The sequence below is a fragment of the Sinocyclocheilus rhinocerous genome, unplaced genomic scaffold (genome assembly GCF_001515625.1).
Source record: "Sinocyclocheilus rhinocerous isolate Xijiao unplaced genomic scaffold, SAMN03320098_v1.1 scaffold1302, whole genome shotgun sequence".
Classification (NCBI taxonomy): domain Eukaryota; kingdom Metazoa; phylum Chordata; class Actinopteri; order Cypriniformes; family Cyprinidae; genus Sinocyclocheilus; species Sinocyclocheilus rhinocerous.
The window spans coordinates 144606-164541 of record NW_015623473.1 but is presented as its reverse complement, the minus strand read 5'-3'; the positions used below and the strand labels follow the sequence as shown (position 1 = coordinate 164541).

The following is a 19936-nucleotide window of genomic DNA, read 5'->3' as shown; positions in this document are numbered from 1 at the left end:
CATGTCATATCTGTGTATGTTTCTGAAGGAGAATGATTGAAGCACTTAAGAACCCGGGATGTGAGCCAGGATAGCATTCCCAGCTTCCTGTCTGGATCCCGGTCCTCTGGGAGCAGATCAGGTGAATATTCCGGGATGAGAAAAGCACTCGGAAGGCAAACACTCAAGATTTAATTAGGGGGCTGAAAGAGGATTAGACTGAGCGTGTGTGTGTGTGTGTGTGAAGGAAGGGAAGTCCCCTCCACCTTCCCCAGTCTTGTTTTGTTGACTCTCCGGATCCAACAGTGCCACATATGTCCAGCATATGGTACAAGAACACGCAAACCTAAGCACAAGTGAAAATACACACGCAAACTCAGGTTTACCTGGGCACGGAGGCGTACAGGCGATCGGAGTCGTTGTATCTGGGAACCATTCGTGGATCAGGCCCTCTGATCTGTGGAACACAGAGAAATCGAATTAGATCATCACAATCTTCTAATGTGACATTTAGATGTGGTTTTAAAGGTGAAGAGTGTCATTTCTGTACACTACCAACACCAAATGGAAGAAAGCATTGGTGACTATGAAAAACAAGTGCATTATAAAAAGCAGACAGCACATGAAAACCATGTTTATACATAATTTGTCTGTTTTTAATGTCAAAATGTGAACAGACACATGTATAGGATTTGCACATACATTTCACATACATTTCCATTCAAAGGTTTGAAGGTAAGTAAGTCTCTTGATCTAAGAGGCAACAAAATCAGTAATACTATAAATATTATTAAAATTTTTGTTTTCTATTTTAATGTATTTTAAAAGGTAATTTATTCCGGTGATGACAAAGCTGAATTTTCAGCATCATTACTCTACTACTTATTATCATTATCAGTGTTGAAAGCAGTTGTGCTGCTTAATTTAATTTTATTTTATTTTTTCTGGACTCTTTGGCAAACAGAAAATTCAAAAGAAAAGCATTTATTTAAAATAAAATCTTGTAACATTTTAAATGTTTTTACTGTCACTTTTGATCAATGCAATGTGTTATTGCTGAATAAAAGTATCACTTTCTTAAAAAAATACAAAACTTACTGACCCCAAATTTCTGAGCAGCAGCATACATGAAGAAATCAGTTTACATGAAGAGTGAAACCAATAGGCTTTTGCTTAACATGTTTAAGACTTGGAAAAAAAAAAAAGTTCAAGATGTTTAATCCTAACCTAACTTGGCCAAATTTTAAACCAGTTTGAAATCTGGTTCGGTACTTTAACTAGTCGCGGTGTCTCATAAGAGCATACACTACAATCTGGGTCTTTTTGTTGCTTAAAACTCAAACTCAAGACTTAAAACATCAAAAGGCGATAAGCTTGAGAGTTGTAGTGTGCATTGAAGCTAGAATATGTAATGAAGATAGATAAATTCACATCATATCTGTACGACGACTATAAATCAAGGAGAGCAAGAGAGGGAGAAAAGAGTAAACAAGAGAGACAAATGATGCAGCTCGACTGATTTAGTGGAGAAAAGAGGTCAGTGTCTTCAGAGAAAGTCTCCAGCAAGACCATTTCCCCCCCTCCAAAAACGTTATACTTAATATATGCAGGATTCATGAATTATATATCTACCCAGTTTAATACTATAATTATCATCAGTATGAGCTATTAACTTCAAGTTAGCATGACCCTCAAAGTGCAGAGCAGAACAAAACACGAACAGGCAATGACAAACATGATACTTGATTTTTAATGCATTTTTTGTCTCTGCAAACATGAAGGCAAATTGGATGCATTATTTTCCCATTACATCTCCTATGGTTTTGTTACGAGTACAATGAATAATTAAAGCTTATGCGACTATTCCAAGACTTTGCGAGCTTGTGTAAGAGAAATAACTTGCGTTAGACACACATGGCAGGGTTTAACAGTAGTCTCATATGACCGCAGTGGGATTGTGGGAGTGCTGCGTGTGGCAGCTCCTGACAGATGAAGGTTAGAGGCATTATGTAAAGAAGGGCAGCTCATTTCTGGAGACTATGTGAGGAAAATGGTGGCATTTGTCTCAATGAGGCGTTTATAAGTGCACGTCCTCCCGCGTATCATGGCGGACCTGAGCACTACCCTGCATGCTAAGTGTGATCTTTAAACACAAAGGTGTCTCTCGCAGGGATCGAATGTCACCGAGAGTAAGAGAGAGAGATGACGAGGCGCACGCAGCGTAAAGGTCACATTTAGAGAAGCGAGAGATGATTGTGGGAATGATAGACCGCTGCGCACGCCAAATGATCAGAACGATATACAATTCCTCGCTTTCCTCTGGTCCTTTCATTCTTTATTCCGTCTATTCTGGACATACAGGTGATCAGTCATGCCTATTGTCACAGATGGAAATATTTATTCTATCGCTTCTCTCTCCAACTTTTCTTTCTCCACAGATCAGCTCTCACTATTGGGAGCAAAGACCCAAGTTTTCAATGTAGAGGTCAACCTATATTTAAAATAATACATCTGATGTAAAACACATCTGAAACAAATGTGCGCATTCTTTAAGCAATAAAATTGCTGGATGTTTAAACGCTACCTTGCTGCTTGCATATAGGGCCGGTTATTACAAAACACCAGAGACTCCAGCGCTTTTTGGATCCTCCACATTACCCACGTGTTTCTCTTCACTGCCCACAGATGTTATCTCGGGCACAGGCGATTGATCTTCAGCGGGTAATTAGCATTTTAGGCAGAAAGGACAAGACGTGGGCCTGCTGCCAGACGCTTGACTCCAATTGAGAGAGAGAATTTGAAACTTTGCCACGGCAGGCTTGGTGGTCCGGGCGAGTTTTCCCCTGTGGGGTCAAAAAGGATCAACAAAACCTGCTCAACCCTGCTAAACCTCACCAAAGGGGGACACTGGGGCACCATGGCAACCAGGCTGCCAAAAATGGTGCTGTTATCAGATCAAAACGGCTGTGTGGACGGATGAAGGACTCGTGCTCTGCTGTGAATGCTGAGAAGCTGAGAAACGTGCATGTTACGCCGGCGAACTCGACTGAGACGGCAAACACTCGCCACAACAAACGTGCAAACGTTTACAAATAGGCATACGCCATTCATGCGTACAGATGCAAGGAGATTAGACCCATGTGTTTGAGGAGTTTGATTAAACACAGAGAAGCACATGTACAGCATGAAGGACAAGGTCACCTGGAGCTCACTGGGACTTTTTATACTTAAACACAAAAAATATAAGCAAAGATGCTTGGCAATAAACATCTAAGTTACACATAGTAATTAAATAATATACCATTTATAAAACGCCAAAAAACATTTTGTATCCATACATTTAAATATTTCGATATAGTATATACTGTATACACACACACACACACACACACCACCTTTAAAAAAAATAAGATTGTTATCAGATCAAAACGGCTGTGTGGACGGATGAAGGACTCGTGCTCTGCTGTGAATGCTGAGAAGCTGAGAAACGTGCATGTTACGCCGGCGAACTCGACTGAGACGGCAAACACTCGCCACAACAAACGTGCAAACGTTTACAAATAGGCATACGCCATTCATGCGTACAGATGCAAGGAGATTAGACCCATGTGTTTGAGGAGTTTGATTAAACACAGAGAAGCACATGTACAGCATGAAGGACAAGGTCACCTGGAGCTCACTGGGACTTTTTATACTTAAACACAAAAAATATAAGCAAAGATGCTTGGCAATAAACATCTAAGTTACACATAGTAATTAAATAATATACCATTTATAAAACGCCAAAAAACATTTTGTATCCATACATTTAAATATTTCGATATAGTATATACTGAATACACACACACACACACACACACACACCACCTTTAAAAAAAATAAGATTCATTTTTTTATATATATATTTTTAAAAGTAGCATCTTATGCTCAGCAGGGCTGCATTTATTTGATCAAAAATACAGTAAACACAGTAATATTATGAAATATTATTACAATTTAAAATAACAGTTTTCTATTTGAATATATTCTAAAATGTAATTTCTTTCTGTGATGCAAAGCTGAATTTTCAGCATCATTACTCCAGGTTCAGTGCCACATGATTCTTGAGAAATCATTCTAATATGCTGATTTGCTGCTCAACGAACATTTCTGTCTTTACAGTTCCGTTTGAACAATTTAATGCATCGTAGCAGAATAAAATTGTCATTTCCTTAAAAAAATTAATCATAAACATTTTTTTTTGGTAGGAATTGTGGTGTATTATACGCATGTTGGATGTATACTGGACAAACGCACATTCCACGCAAACCTGGCATGTTTACCACTAACTTGACGGGAGCCAATTTGAAGTCCTCAGTAACTTTTGTTCTTTATCATTACTTTTTGGTAATGAGATTCCATTGATTTGGGCTCAGAGTCGAACTCTATTCCAGAGGGAACTGGCAGTCTGGATTGAAGTTTTGTGGTTGGACTCCAACAGGACTCAAGCTTATCACACTTCTCAACAAACACAAACTGTGCTCAGCGTTTGCCACAAGAAACTCAAGCTGTGAGCAATGTCCCCAAACCTCAGCTGTGCTTAATCGCTTCAGCTGAGTGTGTGTGAGTGTGTAGCAGAAACTTCACCGGACACGCTTCTTTTTATACACCACGGCTATGAAAGCAAGTAAAACAGCCTGGCACTTCATTAAAAAATAAGAGCACATTCTCAAATATAAAAACTACAGCTTCTTCCCCCAGCTCGTTGAAGTGGAATTGCATTGTGGTTGTGAACAGGATGCTGAAATTGAAATTTGAAAATAAGGAAATGGAATAAAGATTTAAAATGAAATTCAAATAAACTTGAAATAAGAGTAGTTTTTAACTAGTATAAAAGTCTTTAAATTTAAGATTCAGTCCTTAAAAACACAGATCTGTTTAAAATGTTACCATTTTTTTATGTATTTTTTATTTACATTTAATAGATTAACTTTCTGATTAATAAAAAAAAATGGAAGACCACTTCAACTGATTTTGAATTTCATATTGATTTTTTAAACTGTAATTCAGTAAAGTCTACTGATAATTCCAATTCCATTTCCTATGTTAAAAGACAATTCACAAATTAATTTAACTACTATCAAGTTAAAAAGTTTTAAAAGTCTTGGAGTTGTATAGTCCTTAAGTTCTCAAAACATACTGGGAAGCTGCTTGAAGGTTGCAGGTTTTCACGACTCCTGATTTAGTAAGTGTTTATTTAAACAAATCATCTACTGAACACAATATCTTAGTTTAGTTTGGCTCATTTAGTTGGCAAAGCTTTGGTTCACATCACTGTTTAAAGTCACTGCAAGGTAGACGGGTTACTTTTGTCAAAGTTTCCACAAAGCCGTCACCAAACTCCACTTCAACGCTAAAAACAAACAAACGCGTCTTAAACACGCCGTGATCCTATCGCTTGTTGATTTTCTCCCTAGAGTCTCCATGGCCGTGGTGTGTGTGGTATTCTGATATTTGATATAGTGCTGCCATGGCCCAATGCCCTCTAACGTGCCCTGAGAAGCCATGGTCGTGCCGCCCAGACGGCCCAGGCTTGTTAGCAGCAGATGGTAGAACCATTTTGAGAGGGTAATTTAGACACAAGGCTGTAGGAGGCTGGTCATGACCTCCTCATGTATCGAGCTCAACTCAGTGCAAGAGAGCTGCTTTTGCCATCCAGCACTGGAGTGATGTGTGACCCACTGTATGTATGAATGACATACACGTGAAATTTGACTGGATATGACATGAATAGACTGGTCATTTCATCAACGTCAACAACTACATTTTCTTTGATTGTAACACAACATTATACAGAACAATAATTCCATACAAAACCACACAGTAGTGGTGCTTCTGAATTAATCGGTGTTGCAGAATGAATTGGTTGAGTGGCCGCCCAGACGGCCCAGGCTTGTTAGCAGCAGATGGTAGAACCATTTTGAGAGGGTAATTTAGACACAAGGCTGTAGGAGGCTGGTCATGACCTCCTCATGTATCGAGCTCAACTCAGTGCAAGAGAGCTGCTTTTGCCATCCAGCACTGGAGTGATGTGTGACCCACTGTATGTATGAATGACATACACGTGAAATTTGACTGGATATGACATGAATAGACTGGTCATTTCATCAACGTCAACAACTACATTTTCTTTGATTGTAACACAACATTATACAGAACAATAATTCCATACAAAACCACACAGTAGTGGTGCTTCTGAATTAATCGGTGTTGCAGAATGAATCGGTTGAGTGATTCAATGACTCAGTCACTTGCTTAGGTGGTTGCTAGGGTGTGAATATGTGGCTGCTAAGGCATTCTGCGTGATATCTAGGGTGTTGTAGATGGTTGCTAGGACGTTCTGTGTGGTTGTTGGTGTGTTTTACATGGGAATTACTAGGTGGTTGTTAATTGGTATCTTCTAGGATGTTGATAGGGTGTTGTAGATGGTTGCTAGAATGTTCTGGGTGGTTGTTTGGATATTCTGAGTGATTGCTAGGGCATCAATAGGTGGTTGAAGGGTTGTTAATAGTTGATTTCTAGGGTGTTGCAGATGTTTGCTAGAATGTTCTAAGTGGTTGTCAGGTTGTGTTAGATGGCTGCTAGGCCATTAATAGGTGGTTGATGGATTGTTAATAGGTTGTTTCTAGGGTGCTGATAGGTGGTTGTTAGGGTGTTATAGATGGTTGCCAGAATATTCTATGTGGTTGCTAGATGGGATATTTTTGGATATTCTGGGTGATTTGCTAGGGCATTAATAGGTGGTTGTGGGTGCTTCTAGAGTGTTGATAGGTGGTTGTTAGAGTGTTGCTAGAATGTTCTGAGTGGTTGTTAGGGTGTGTTACTTGGTTGCTAGGGCATTAATGGGTGGTTGATGGGTTGTTCATAGGTGTTTTTTAGGATGTTCTGGATGGTTGTTTCGATATTCTGGGTGATTGCTAGGGCATTAATAAGTGGTTGTTAGGGTGCTTCTAGAGTGTTGAAAGGTGGTTGTTAGAGTGTTGCTAGAATGTTCTGAGTGGTTGTTAGGGTGTGTTACATGGTTGCTAGGGCATTAATGGGTAGTTGATGGGTTGTTCATAGGTGGTTTCTAGGGTGTTGATAGGTGGTTTTTAGGATGTTCTGGATGGTTGTTTGGATATTCTGGGTGATTGCTAGGGCATTAATAAGTGGTTGCTAGTGTGTTTTTGGTGGTTGCTTCATTCCTGAATGATTCTGAGTTTTTGAGTAAATCTGTTGAGTGATTCAATGAATTTGTTCCAAAATGAATCCGTATTTTAGAATGAATAGTGATTCATCGAACCAGTTCTTGAGTGAGTCAGTGTTTTTGAATGAATCAGGTGAGTGATTCAATGACTCACTCATAAAAACATCACTTGCTTCATTTCTGAATGGCTCAGTGTTTTTGAGCAAATAGGTTGAGTGATTCAGTGACTCGCTCTTAAAGACTTTCCTGAATGATTCAGTGTATTTGAACAATCGATTAAATGAATGAGTAACGAGTCACTTGTCGACACCAACAGATGTAACAATATAAACTGCAGAAAGATTCATGGTAAAATCCCACCACTAATACACAGACTGACAGTGAAATGTCTGACTGTATAAAAAGAAAAAAGTAGAAAATGTTAGGGAAGTCAAAACTGTATTAAAAGGTTTGTATGAATCACATTTACTGCTTAATCCTAAACTGCTATAACCCTCCACCAAAGTGCAAAACACTTTTAAGTCCCAATAAAGAATCAGGGACACGGTTATTATTCTGTCCTTGCTCATTTCTCCCCTGAGGTCTCTCGATGGCTCCCTCCCACCATTCTTTCCTTTTTGTTTTAGTGGCTTCATTCAGATTCCCGACCACTGTTTCCTGCTCTCAAACAAAGGCTATGGCTCTGTGATATGAGTTGGCCTTCCTGCAACACTCGTGTTCGACCTCCCGGTGAAGGTGTGACCTGCTTGCTAGAGCAAAGATGAGTCAAGGCCTGTTGTTCCCTGTCCATCCCTGCCTTTCTCGCTTTCCTTCACTCTTAATCTGTCTCCGTGGGCTCATGTTGATATGTTTTGACATGCCAAGCACCTGGTTTAAGGATTTGGGATTATTTGTGGGTTCTGTGAAGAGCCACCTAGTCGCTGTCACTCAATCTTTTAAACTTGCCCGTCACGGCTGCCCATCAAGCAGGTGCGTGCGTTTGGAGATGCAGATGCTGGCTTAATTAGACCTGACAGGGCCAGGATGCTCGTCTCAAGCTGTTCTGTTACGAGGAAGAGGATAACAATCAGAATGACAACCGTCTTAATTTTCCATCTTCTCGCTCTCTCTCCTTCTGTCTCTTTTCTTTCGTTCTCTGCATCTGTCCTGTTTCCTCTCTGTCATTGCAAGCTGCTTTTCGCATTTCGCTCTGGATCTGCTGGTCTCACGTCAATTTAAAAGTATTAGCAAGACTTGTAAAAATAGAGATGTGCAATGTATCCACAATCATATTAATATCGGCCAATACAGCCTAAGCATTTTTTAACACAATACAGCCTAAGCATTTTTTAACAGGAGAAGTGTGTCATTTTTTGTATGTTGAAACTTTCCCAAGTTTCCAACTTCATCTCCCAAGTATAAGTCCGGAAAACCGTGAAGGTTGCAACCAAGACATAAACCTGAATTCCTGATCATTTTTAGGAGTAACAGCATACCTCCTCTCAACAAGTCCCACAATCTTCTGTCCACAGCACAGACGTTTAGGGGTTGTTCAAATCACCAACCTTTAATATGAGCAATAGTATCAGTGATGCTCGCACTAATAATGAATTAATAATTATTCCCGGCATTGGTCAAAAATTCTCTACTGGTTCAGTCCTTTTGTGAGAGTATGAGATCTCCCTGCTGTGTTTGCATGTGAGTGTGTGTGCGGCTACACCACATGCTAGTCCTTATGTTGGCCTGAACGTCCTTCTCCATTTCTTCTGTTATTCTGACAGCAACCATTCATCTTTCTTCTATTCATTTCACATATTCATTCATCTATTTCAGAGTAAACTGCCACTTCTCAATGAAGAAATGACTTCATGTATTGCACGAACATTTTTAAACCCTTATACTCGGGCTGCTTTTCTACAGTCACCATTAAAAGCGGCTCCAAGATAAATCACGACATTACAATTGGAAAATAGTATGAGCAAATCGACAGAGATAAAGGTACTGGACGGGGTATTTAATTTCGATTCAACGAAGCATTAAAACTATCAATTTATAGGCATAGAACTAATATATATATATATATATATATATATATATACACACACTTCAATTCAAAAGTTAGGGTTTGGTAAGACTTTATGTTTTTGATCGTATGTTATGTTTTTGAAGTATTGTATATGGACCAAGGCTGCATTTATTTGATAAAAAATACAGTAAAAACAATAATATTCTCAAATATAATTAAAATTTTAAATTGTATTGTCTTTACTGTCACTTCTAATAAATTTATCTCGTATTAACTTCTTAAAAAAATGAATCTTCCTGATCCCAAATGTTTAATTCAAATTCTAAAATGTCAAAATAATCTAAAATATGCAAAGCATTTTAAAAGCGTATGAAGACTAATCCGATTATGACATTTGCAATGCTTCATGAAAGTGGATGATTTTCTATGGAAAAAGCTGAATGGTATTTTTTGACCATTCAGCAATATAAATAGGGCAAAGTCTGATTTGACTTTAATTAAATATGTTTAACGGCAGCCATAAATTTAGTTTAGATTGGTCTGAATAAGAGTATATTTACATAGCCTAACATTATTCATACGGATTTGTAATGACAAGTTATTTAAATAAAATGTAATAACTGAATTTCAAAAGGAATGCAATATCTACTACTAAAGTTAATATTAATCATTACACTGTTAATTAGAACACATGTGATGTCAATTTGCTTCAGTGCATTAAAGCTGCATGCACTAAACTGCAAAACCATCAAAATCAACTCTAACCTATAACCATTTAAGAAAAACAAAAGTATTCCATGCAAGGAAGATCAGACACTGGATACGTCACTTTCCTTCCAGCACCAGAGCTTTTATTTTTCACTCAGTTGTTCCTGGAAAGTCTCAATGAAGTTGGCTTTTCTAGCAGATGTGTGTAATCATATAAACTATAATTGTAAACTTTGCTGAGCCCTGGACACAACCTTCAATCTCTGGAAAATGAAGTGCTGGACATCTGGGTGGACGGGAGCGTGGCTCCGGGCGCTGTAATGACAGAGTTCAGGGATCCGATAAGTGCTTCTGAAAAAAAGCCTTGGTTCCAATTTAGATTGAGTTTTTGTTTTGAAGTGGCCTAGAAGAGAACGGCTGACTGTCACCCTTGCCATTTTCAAACCTTGTGATTTCTAGGAGGGATTTGTGCGTGATTGTTCAATTTTCTCATTTCGGTGGTTCTGCCTTGCTTTTTCCCCTTCTTTTCCTACTGTTTCAGCAGGTTTTTATTCATATTTTCTTGTCTTTCATGCATAATAAATCTCATGTCTCGCACGGTACCATTTTCATAACATCATGTTGGATGCCCCATTTGTCTTTTTTTTTTATTTTTTATGCAAGGTGCCAAAGGAGTGCAAAAACTATTAAAAGGTAGCAAGCAGAACAAGTGTTTTTCATACTATTTTAACACAAAAAGGTATAGTTCAGCATTTACATTGCTGCTCCAAACCTGTATGACTTACTTTCTTCTGAGGAATACAAAAGAAGATATTTTGAAAGACACTGGGGGCAACATTGGACCCCATTAACTTTATAAAAATAAAAAAAAGCCCCTCATATTAATATTCAGTTAGTTGTATTGCAACTAACTGAAAAACGCAAGTTTAAGTACTAAAATTCTTAAAATAAAATAACTATAGCTATACAGAAACATAAAAAGTGAAAAGAATGTAACACTAAAAATTGATTCAAATAAAAATATAAAAATAAAAAAATATAAAGAGAAAATAAAAAAGATCAATAAATACTATAATAGAATAGTATATAAATAATATTAAAATAAACTGGTTTAAAACTGACTGAAGTGAAAAAATGAAATGAGGATCATGTCACTCAGTAGGGACTAGTTAGTTTGGAACCAAATGTTGTTTAAAAAACAAAAACACCATAAATTAAAGAAAAATGTTAGTTTGATCTTACAATACTTCCAGTAATAGGGCTGAATGCATTAACAAATGTAGTCAAAATAAAATAAAATAAAAAAAGTACATGAAATGGGATTATTTACCTATCTTGCTGTAGAAAGGGTGCAAGTGATGCCACTTCCTGTATGTGGAAATTTTATAGGATGTTCCATTTTGTAATAAAACAAAATGCAGTAGCTCACAAAATATGGCATTAGGTTTGTAGTATTAAAGACAAAAAAATATCCAGAATTATAATGATCACATTATAATAATTATTCCAGTGAGCAGGAAATCAGTGCTGTGCAGTGAGCAGATCCCTGCTGAGTCTGAGCAGATGAACAGATTAGTCGGAGTACTTTAGATCTGGCCCGAAACACAGCGCGAGATGAACCCCGATAATCTGAGCTTTGAATCAGTGCCTGAGAAAGCAGCCAGACCTCAGTCTGTCACTTCCTGTCTGACAGCAGAGAAAGAAAGAAAGAAAGAGAGCAAGACAGCACACAGCACTCACTCGTGAAGGGTCGTACTCCGGTCGTCTTCGGGCACTCAGGTCATCATAGGATGGAGCCGGTCTCACCTGCTGAAGCTGATTCCTGATTTGCTGCAATCGCTCTTCATTACTGCAACACACAGACGGAGAAACAAGACAGATAAGAGACGCTCTCCATTCAAACACTCTGGAAAACATCCTTAACTCTAATCAGGGTTATTATAGTTCACTAAAACTAAGATCATAAAAAACACTTTTTTGTAACTTAAATAAATATATAATTAAATAAAATAAAATAAATTATGAAAAAATAAACTTACTCCGCTACATTCAGCAACATTTCTTATTTTCATTAAGCTTATCGTGTACTACAGACATTAAAAACTAATAAAATTACAAAAATTCAGCATAATTGCTAAAACTAACTAGAATTAACATGCAAATGGAAAATATAATAACAAATAATAAAAACAAAATTTTATCATTTTAAATTAAAATTTTACATTTTAAAAAATTTAATTTTAAAAATCTAAAATATTAAAAGCTATAACAATCTCAATGATTAAAATATTGTAAGATGAAAATTAATCAAATACAAAGTCACAAGATAAGGATATACAACTGCAATCCCTATAAAATATAAAATGTAAACAAACGTATGAATGAAAAGTAAGGGGAAATTTAATAGCAAATATAAGTCACCACAGCATAAACAGTAATCGTTTATACTACAGTAAATCTGTCTCATCTTTTGAAAAGTGTTTTGTTTGAAGAGTGTTTAATATGCAACTCAGGTTGTCAGATTTCTAAATCAAATGCAGCTAAAAAAAACTGCACTTGATGTAAAATTCAGTGCATTAAATTATCCATCTGTAAGCTCCATAAACACACATGTAACCTAAGGGCATGCATTGATTCAGAGCAGAACTAGCATTATAAAATCATCAACATTTAAACAGCTTCAGCTTTTACTTCAACTGAATAGTACAGCACCACTTAACCATACAGAGAGAGAGAGAGAAAAAAAAAAATTCTCTACCAATCAAATTTGCTCTCCACAGCACCATTAACACAAATTTACATATACTTAGAATATGTATCTACATGTGCAATAAAATAAATGAATATTATTGTTTTAATTGCATGTGTAATTCTATCTATCTATCTATATCTGGTGTAATAAAGCTCTTCTGATTCTGATTCTGATTCTGATATATATATACTGTATATATATAATGACATATTCAGTTATAATTATATGTGCAGTTAAAGAAATATATTTAATTACATATGCAATTAAATGAAGTTTATTAGTCATAATAATTACAACTAAACAAATCTGACTTACACTGAACATTTGAATTGACCAGGTAGTGCTATGATAAATGAGCAAGAAACACATAGCTGTACCAAAAGAACATTATACTGATCTTACATAAGTTACAAATGTATAACTTTCTAGAAACTTCTTCCACAGATGTTGCCAACTTCAAAATAATTGAAAATACCAGAGGCAGCGATCTATGGCACTCCAGCAGCTGGGGGAGGACAAGCGGAGCATGGAACAGCATCCATTATCTAATCCCACAGAACGCAATTAGAGCTGCCATTCTGATTGAGAGTCCACATGACCCTCTGAATGAGAAACACTATCAATGTTTAATTAGCTCCCGTCGAGCATGTATGCATCATATTCATATTAGTTACAGGACTGGAGCCGACCTGAAGTGCTTTAGAGGGACTGGCTGGAGAAACACAGGGAAACAGAATACAGTGCAAAAAAATACCACACATTTACATGGATGGTTACACACACACACACACACACACACACACACACACAAATGAGAGAGCGGCTGAAGAGCGGCTGTCATCGCCAGTTCATTTAGTGTATTATGATAGCAAGCAAAGCCGGAGATATTACCTTTCCCTCTCTGAGACAGAGAATTAGACAAACAGGGCAATCTGAGATCATCAGCACAGACCGTGGCTGTTTCCTGCTGTGATTTACCCGTTTATGTTACATCTGAGTAAAGCTAATTAGTGCTCGTGCTGAGCAACAGAATGCAGTGTTAACTGAGCATGTGTGAGCTCTAGTCATGAATGTGAGACATGTTTGCCGTCCCATTTTGTCTAAATCACTCACCAGGTTTCTGACCCTCTTCACACCAAATTTGGTAAGAAAATCTATTATTTAATTTTATTTAATTTTATTATTTAATTTTATTTAATTTTATAATTTTATAATTTTATTTTTATTTTATTTATATATTTAATTTAATTTAATTTCACTTGACTTTACTTTATAGTTTTAATTTAATTTAATTTATACATATGTGAGTGTCTGGATGTGGATTTTCTTGATTGCCATCTTTTCCAGCTGGACGCCACCACACAGGCCAGTAATCAGAAATGACAGCCTTTTCTAAACACCTGCCACTGAGGTCTTAATGAATATGTACGCAGTCTTGCTCTGTCTTGATAGGGCTGTCAGGGATGTGTGTGGCCACAAGATCACCACAGGAAATGCTCATGGAAATGAGATACAAAGAGCTTTTCATTCATTCCTTTGATTGATTGGATACACATCTTGAAAATATAGTTGGAGGGTTAGGATTATGGTTAAAATATTGTCACACTTTAGTTGTCCCCTTACACCATTTTAGGCCATAATACCAGTAGTAATCTTTGTTATTACTACTAATTTTTTTCATATACCTTTTAACACTACTAATATTTCCACTACTACTACTACAATATTACAATTATTATTAATAATAATAATAACAATAATAATAATGATACCACCACTATATTTTAAACTACATTTTCATAAGAAACATATCAATCGTTCAAAGCCAAAATGTCAATAGTCATATCCATTGACTAATAAAATATTATTTTATTTTATATATATATATACACACACACACACACACACATCACATCACATACACACATCATAATTTTATATAATATTTTATTATTAGTATAATAATAATAATAATAATAATGTGTATTATTATTATTATTATTATTATTATTATTTACCACTACTACTACATTTTTAAAGTTCATTTTCATCGGAAACTTATGAAAACTTCAAAGCAATTTAGTCATAGCCACTGACTAATAAAATAAAATACAATTGCATATCTGTATTTTTTTTCATTGTAAAAATATATCATATCATAGTTATAATAACATAAAATAAAAAAATTAAGTAAAATATGCCTGTAATAATTAACATTTTCCATGTAGGAATTATGATGTTGTGGGTGAAACTCTAGTTACCATGGTAGAAGAAATGCTGAAGTTGGACAGTATTCTAACCCTTTTTTGTTAGGGTTACGCCTTACTTCCTGACCACTAATTTGACGGGAAGATGTAGATATATACAAGCAAAATGGCTACAGATCCATCTTAACAGTATTTACTGCTCCAGCGTGATGGAGAACAACGCAGAATTGGAGGAAAGGCGTTAAGAAACAGCAGTTTCTTCAAAGAATTAGAGTTGGCCACAGTACACGGCTGGTGGGCCATTAGTTCGATTAAGCCCATTCCTCAGCGCTGGATGCTGTCCAAATATCTGGAGCCAGCTTTGTTGGCCGCCACTGACTCTGTGTCAGCATTTCTGCTGAAAAATGGCCGTGCGGCACTCAAACTCTCCTAAACAAGGAAAGCGAGGCTCTATTTTCCATGTTTGATCAGCACTAACATTTATTAGTCACATCTATTATGCACAAAATGCCAGCAAGAACAAAGGGCTGTTAGGAGCAGTCAGGCGACACGCGAGAGAGAGGATGGTAATTAAGTACCCTGCTAAAGTAGATGAGACATCAGCACTTGGAGAACGCCAGACAGTGAGATGAGGAGGGGGGCTTCGCGTATCTGTCTGGCTGTTACTTTGTGGTTAATTGACCGTCTCTTTCCCGCTATCTTTCTCTCTTATTTGCTCTCTGACATGAAAATCAAGACTAGTGCGCACACACACTCGACCGATGTTTTCTATTCATAGGTCCACTTCAGACCAGACATTTCTCACACTTTCTTCTTTAACAGCACCCAGTGTAACTTGCTGTAACATACTGTCACATTAGTATACTTGAGCGAGTCCTTCATGTTAGATGCTCAAGAAGGACATTTTCTTTTTTTCCCCCCCCTAAGAAATCCATTTTAATAGCAGTAATAATTATAAATCATTTTAAGGGCATCCCAATCAGAAAGCAATGCACCTATAATTAAAATAAAATAAAATAAAACATAGATAGCAGAACTGTAGTACATTTTATTTATGAAAATAAGATAAAAAATACATTTGAATAATAATAGTAATAATAATAATAATAATAATAAAAATAATAACAATAATTATATAATAACATCATCTCTTATCATCTAATAAGAGAAGATGTTAACCCCTCAGAGGACCTCAGATGATGCTAACCCTGGAACAACATATAAAACTACCAAATTTTGCTTAATCGCAATGTTTAATCGTAATCGCAAAGTTTAATCGCAACATACAATCGTTGCAGTTAATGGTGTTCACCGTCCGTTTGATTACGTGTAATTTGTAACTAACTGCATGATTCTTACTGTACATTTCTGCCTAAATATAATGTAGAAACTTCACATTTTCTGTAAAGCTGCTTTGCAACGATTTGTATCGTGAAAAGCGCTATAGAAATAAACTTGAATTGAATTAAAATAAAATAAAAAAAACATTTTTATCGTTAAGCTATGTAACTAATAAAATACACATTTTTGATTGACATCCTGTAATATTCTATGATTGCCAGTAGTAACAATATCTGTAGGAACTATGGTTTGTGGTGGAAACTTTGGTTTACCATATTATCTATGGCTCATAAAAGTCATTTATTTCAAAATTGAACATCACGAAAATCATTCAGCTTATGGTATTAAAAAAAGAAAAGAAAGAAAAGGAAAAAAAATACAACTGGTTCTATAAGACGCGGTTGTGAATTCCCCGAACATTATGAAAATGTATGTTTCTTTTACTGTATGTTATGATGTATAGGAGAAAGCCCTTGCAAAAAGTTTCACGGCAATCATATTTTTCTGCCTAAATACTAAAGTTACAGCAGTTCATATAATAATACGTCTGTGGATCTAGTTGGTTTTAGTCACCAGTTTCATCAAAAAAAGAAACTCTCTTACACGGTTTGAATCATTTCTCAGGATTTTTACTACTGTAGTAGCTATAGTATTTGGTCTGAAACTTTGGTTCCCATGGTGAATTTTTGTACGGAACAAACAGGAAATGGAGAAGGTATCCGAGCGAGTCTGTGTGCTTGTGTGTGTGTGATGGGATTACAGCTCTTCTGAGCTCGGTGGACAGCACAACGCATGGAAGATAATCTTGTGCGAATCGATGGTAGGACGAGAGCAAGAATGAACACGGTCCCCACGGACACTGCAACACTCACGCATAATTACCGCCAGACAACAAATCAATGCTCTCGGTCGTTGGGACCACTCAACCCGGACTAAAAACTCACCAGTGAGACGTACAGTCCCTCTGTATTTATACAGACTGTACAACTACACAGTAAATCACAAATGACTTCACAGACCTGTCTGTCAATATTTCAGCTTGATTCCACTAAAAGGCCAAAGCGTTCGTTACCGACGTGCCTGGATTTTTGGTATGTTGCATGTAGAGTGCCAAAGCCAAATGTTTTCTGCCTTTGATATCACCTTCAACAAGTACTATAACTTCAATTGATTTACTTTTACAGTGTGACTACCATGAGGAGTTTGTGAGTTAAGGAATGCATTATTATTATTATATAATCGGTTTGATCAATAATAATGATAGTAATAAAAAACTAAATAAAATAAAAACATTGTACAGTAGTATTATACTACAACAGTAAAAAAAATATATGTATTATGAATATTGAATAATAATAACAATAATAATAATAATTCAAAATATTATACAATTTATTATTTTACATAATATTTTTTTACAAATATAATAATAATAATAATAAACAGTAAAACAACAACAACAATAATAATTTAAATATATTATTATTGTTGTTGTTTTACTGTTTATTATGTGTGTTTACTGTTGTAGTAAAACTGTCTTATTATTATTTAATTAAATGAATATGTCAAAAAGCAGAGATAAAACAATTGAAAAAATTGTTCTGCTACTGGTAATTGTAAACATAATCAGTATTGGTCAAAACAAAACAAAACAAAACAAAATTTGGCATTTCATGCAAGGTATCCATAAAAAAGGATGGACTGGATCTCACCTGTCAGTCTTTGGAGGGGCGGTTCTTTGCTTGTTAACTTTTGCATAAAGCCCCTCTAGCACATCCTCATTGGGCAGCTCTCTGTTGGGGGCGGGGACTGTAGGCTGAGCGCAGTTATGGGTGGGAGTTCCAGGTGGATAGGGGGAGTGACTGGAGGCGGGAGGCTCTCTGAAATTGTTGATGCGAGCATAGTTGGGATCCAGGTCATCGTCTTCGACGTCCGGGAAGATGGCGCGGTCAGGAGCAGGGCTGTTCCTTTCACTTCTGTGGAATTAAAAACATGTTCTTCAGGATATCTTGGATGAATAAGCACATAAGCTTGGAGCGTTTGTTGGACAGAGATGTGTTAGATCCGTTAGATCCATTTTCTAGGGCAGAAATAGCTGGGTCATTATTGACTGAAAAAAATTTTGGTCATACAGCGGTGTGTTATTTTTGCAAACCCTTGCTATTTTTCACTACATGCTTGCAATACACCATTCCCATTGAAATCAATGAATTTACAGTGAATTTACTCTAAAGCAGGTTTCCTTAACCTGTTCCCGGAGCCACATTTTTCTCATTTTCCAACTCTTCCTAATCAAATGCACCTGCATTTAACTCATCAGCTTGTTAGTAAAGACTCCAAGACCTAAAATGAATACATCAGATGAGGGAGACATTCAAAATGTGTACTGTTGGTGTGGGTTGGAAAATACTGCTCTAATATAATATAAACTCTAACATCATATAAACAGAGTAAGTCAGAAATATCTTATATACAGAAGTATTGAATAGAGTCTAAGATTTAATTATGAAATCAAAAGTCCAAATTATGACAAGTAAACATTCTGAAATACCATGTCATAACTTTGATATAAAAAAGTCAAAATTATAACATAAGTCCTAACTTCGAGATTAAATGTTCAAATTGGCATACTTAATCATAATAATGACAAAAATTTTGAAATAATGACAAAACATTTCCACTTTTTATCTCATATTTCCTACTTTGTATGTCTTTTTTTATCTCGTAATGACTTCTCATGATTATGAATTAGTGAGTTATTATTAGTTTTATTTATTAATTGTGGAAGGGTTAAACACCCAAAAACAAATAATGTAAAGACATAAGATTGAGCTTTAATGTGTTTATAAGACAACAACCAATTAAACCAATGGGGCAATTATCAAGTGTTCAGAACTCGTTTGATCATTTCCACAGATTCAGATTGGTAAATTGGCATATTTTTCTATTTTATAATTGAACTTTGTGGATTCAATAATACACATTACATGAGTGGTAAACGTACTTGGACATAAACATCTCAGGTTCACTCTTGTCCACCTCTTCTTCGCTCAAAGCGCCCAGTTCTTTAGCCTTGGATTTGTGTTTTCTCCCAAACCTTGATGAGTTTGAAGATAGCAAGAGTAGAAAAAAAAAGAAAGAGCATGGGCAAAGAGAGAAAAGGGGAGGATGTGTTATGTTTTCATACATGGTGACTCAACAGTCTCCCTGCACTTCCAAGTACCAAAGCAGAATTTGCTGTAGAAACTCTAATGATTGGTTCCCCATGTACCAGCCTGCAAACACACACACACACGCCTGCAAAACCAAGCAGTATCAGTGTCCAACGCCCTGCAGTGATTTTACTAGCCCATCTCCACGCCAAACCTTCAGAAACTCACATATTCTTCTGCACTGATCTGAGGTCAGGCGGGGTCTCCATGCTGACAGGCAGACAAAGACAGAAGAGGAAAAGGTTATATAAAGAATAAAGCTAATAATGAGAGAGAGTGGGTGAGATGATCACATGATTTCTGGACAGTGAGGCCGTAATGAAACATCAGTGTCAGCTGTAAAAAGAAGCAGCTTCTGGTTCACTACATGGGTGATCAATATGAAATCCAAATAATCAAATGATACATAACCCAACAAGATACCAAGCATTCACAGTTGGATGTGATGAGTGAATCTCACAAAGAAATCAAATTTCTAAAAAACAAATAAATAAATAAATAATAATA

General features: G+C 36.3%; 1 protein-coding gene across 1 annotated transcript in view; it reads right to left on the bottom strand.

Moving 5' to 3' along the window:
* The window catches only part of LOC107749732 (partitioning defective 3 homolog B-like), a 146354-nt gene that overhangs the window by 11086 nt on the left and 115332 nt on the right, over window positions 1-19936 (bottom strand). Inside the window, exons 17-20 of the mRNA XM_016564915.1 lie at window positions 19222-19314; window positions 17930-18193; window positions 11658-11766; window positions 366-436 (exon numbers count right to left, since the gene is read on the bottom strand). Of these exons, the coding sequence (XP_016420401.1) occupies window positions 366-436; window positions 11658-11766; window positions 17930-18193; window positions 19222-19314 (537 nt within the window). The remainder of the gene's footprint in view (window positions 1-365; window positions 437-11657; window positions 11767-17929; window positions 18194-19221; window positions 19315-19936) is intronic.